General features: G+C 45.8%; 1 protein-coding gene across 1 annotated transcript; it reads right to left on the bottom strand.

Moving 5' to 3' along the window:
* On the bottom strand, positions 1-2,931 carry 42sp43 (P43 5S RNA-binding protein). Its single transcript, XM_040192027.2, has 9 exons — positions 2,565-2,931; positions 2,374-2,474; positions 2,199-2,295; positions 1,989-2,077; positions 1,620-1,693; positions 1,367-1,447; positions 1,057-1,286; positions 733-786; positions 1-563 (listed from the first exon to the last, which is right to left on the bottom strand). The coding sequence occupies exons 1-9, from the start codon at positions 2,697-2,699 to the stop codon at positions 303-305; spliced, it is 1,122 nt and encodes a 373-aa protein (XP_040047961.1). The 5' UTR covers positions 2,700-2,931; the 3' UTR covers positions 1-302.

Below are 2,931 nucleotides of genomic sequence, written 5' to 3'. Positions count from 1 at the left end.
TCAAAATGTAAATCATTTTATTGGGTGTACAAAATTCACATTACAAATTAAGTATTTTAATTGACTTTAAGAAAATTAGTCAATTTAAATTCTCAGGCTCTTGACATTCTAATTAATGTGTCAAGTGACATTTAAGTAGTTTAATGTACATCAGCTACATTACAAAAATACAACCAAAGAGACCCAATTTTCATACATTTAAGAAAAAAAAAATTAACCCTTCCATTTCTAAAGCCTGCACCAATTTCAGGAAGTTAAAACTCTAAAGTAAAGATGCGCAGCTAATCCCAATTGCAGTTTCCTCAACCTTCTAGTGACAGAACCACCGGCTCCTCCACAAAGCGGGGCTGTTTGATTCCAAACAGGCTGCGCAGGTTGACCTCCGTGTCAACATAATGAGGGATCTTGCGTTCATTGAAGAGTCCCGCGAGGTTCATTTCCACCTTGGCGCGTCGGGAGATCCGCATGCGCAGAGCAAAGAGGCTGCGCAGGTCTTCCTCCACACGGGGCAGATGGTGTCCGTCCAGACGCTTCTGCCAGGTTTTTTTGGTCCGCTTACGTTTCTGTGGAGATAAACAACATTTAAAAAGAGTTTTTGCATTTGATACATTACTGCTAAACACTAAATTGAACAGGCTTTTATAAAAGGAAACTGCCCACTCAAGGCAAATGAAAAATACACTGCGGTGTTGTGCTTTGGTCCACATGTGCAGTGTATTAGCGCAGACTTGCCTTCAGGGTGGTGGCACTAGGGTCATGGCGAAGCAAGTGTCTGGTCAAACTCTCCTTTAAACGCAAGACGTACACATTAAAATGACAAGCAACAAGTTTATATGCCATGTTCTTTTCAACAATCCTAAAATGGTGAGACCTTTTCTTGGCTCAGCCATGTCACTACTGCAATATAATTATATATATATATATATTTCAGTTTATTGAAATGGCATTTCAGCATTACGCAAATTACACAAGGCAATTAAAGTTCTGAGTCATTGACTGCAAAGAAACTTGTGATATATCCATTAAGGACTAGAAACAGAAGACACGGCTACTTACTCTCATAGCAAACATGCGTGGGCAGTCCGGGAAGGAACATTTGTATTTCAGGAGCTCCAGGTGCACCTTGCGGATGTGGTGCTGCAGGTTAAAGGTGGTCGAGAAGTAGGCATGGCAGTCCTCCCTGGGACATACCAGCACGGGCTTGTGGGAGGCGTGGATTCGTTTGTGCCTCCTCAGAGCCTCAGCCTTCTTAAACACCTTCTTACATGCTTGGCATGTAAATGTGGCTGCAAGATATTATAAAAATATATATTTTTTAAAAACTACAAAACTCACGATTTTTGTACTATGATCGCTACATATTTACCTGAATGTTTGGCCATGTGTTTCTTAAGTTTGCCCCAGGTGTGCTCCAACACCTGGCAGTTAGCTCGGGGGCAGCGGTAACCTGCAGGGACACCGACAAGGCCAATGAGCAACAGGAAATCAACAGATGGTCAGTTTGCCCCTTTGAAGAACCAAGCCATTAACAAAGGCCTACATGCAAATCCAAACCATTTGATCAAAATGAGTGTACAGGGTTGAGAAAAGGACCCCCAAGTTAAATAGAAATTACAGACCTGCATGCTTCTTCTCGTGTGCTTTGCGAGCAACATGGGAGTCGAACATGGCAACGCATCCTTCCGTCGAACACCTGAGTACCCCACCGGGGACGGGCAGAGGTAAAAAAATAAAAATAAAAAACATTTAGCCACGTCAACTGGGACCAAACCCCACTCGGCCTGTAAACGCTCATTTACCTCGGCTAGAGCCGGTCCTCTGCGCATTAAACATCTAATTAAAAAATGGCAAGTGCATAATCTTTAACCGCTCACGTTCTCACACATTTCATTGACTCAAAGGGCTTTGGCCGCACAAGACTTCACACCAGCTATACCCATCATCCCCCCCTCCCTTTACTGATAAGTGGCCGTGTGCCACAGACGTACTTTGACTTAACAACCACTTCATGCTCCTGCAAGTGCAGTTTAAACGCTCTGCGTTTTTTGAAGGTCAATGTGCAGTCTGGCTGGTCACACTGGAGGGCGAAGAGGGAAAAAAAGTGGTAAAAAATGACACAAAAGACTTGAAAACTGGCTTTTCTGCATCGAGGGCTTCTAGCGCCATCTGATGGAAACAGTGGTGTACTTCATACAAACCTTGAAATACTTGTTCTTGTCTCCGTGGGCGTAGCGCACGTGTCTTTTTAGGTGGCCCGCGTGGAAAAAACTCTGCGTGCAGTTCAAAAAGTTGCACCTGCACAAAGTAGGGAGTTAAATTTCGCTTTACGTAGTTATTTCCCCCCCAGGAGCAAAAAGTGCCAATTTGACTCACTGGAAGTGCTTCACCCCTCTGTGCTTCAGCATGTGGCGCCTCAGATGAGAGATACGCGTGAAACGACGACCGCAGCCGGCAATGGCGCAGAGACACGGGCGCTGTGGGCATCAGGTCACGGTTATCCGTCAACATGCTCCAACAATAAACACAACGGTTCCTTTCCGTGGGACATTAAGGCAGAAGCCTACCTCCCCAGTGTGCACCGTCTCGTGCTCTTTCAGCCTCCAGTCTCGGGTGAACGTCGCGCCGCAGCCCGCGTGGGTGCAGTTGCGCAGTTGCAGCGACGGACCGCAGTCCGCTTCCCCGCTGTGAACACCATTCATTTCCTCTAGATGCTCCGAACCCCCCTCTGTGAAGGAAAAATGGACTGATGACAGCACAGGTCCGCATGTCTTAAATCCTCGAGAAACGACGTGATTGCTTTATTGGCATCGTCGGGTCACCGGCAGCGTTCACCGATTCAACCCCTCAGAAGTAGATCACAGCTGAAACAAATTAACCTAATTGCTGTGAACTCATTAGTGTAACACGTGTGGCAGCTACTCGGAGAGAGAG

This window comes from Gasterosteus aculeatus, chromosome 11 (genome assembly GCF_964276395.1).
Source record: "Gasterosteus aculeatus chromosome 11, fGasAcu3.hap1.1, whole genome shotgun sequence".
In the NCBI taxonomy this organism is placed as follows: Eukaryota; Metazoa; Chordata; class Actinopteri; order Perciformes; family Gasterosteidae; genus Gasterosteus; species Gasterosteus aculeatus.
The sequence above is the reverse complement of the archived record's forward strand: the minus strand, read 5'-3'. Positions and strand labels throughout refer to the sequence as shown.

Bases quoted from the DNA above. Each gene is read 5' to 3' on its own strand.
- 42sp43 (XM_040192027.2), bottom strand. From the start codon at position 2,699: ATGAATGGTGTTCACAGCGGGGAAGCGGACTGCGGTCCGTCGCTGCAA. The intron at 2,078-2,198 runs GTTTGTATGAAG...TTCGCCCTCCAG, and splicing joins ACAAGAACAAGTATTTCAAG to TGTGACCAGCCAGACTGCAC. The intron at 1,694-1,988 runs GTACGTCTGTGG...TGGGGTACTCAG, and splicing joins GAAGTGGTTGTTAAGTCAAA to GTGTTCGACGGAAGGATGCG.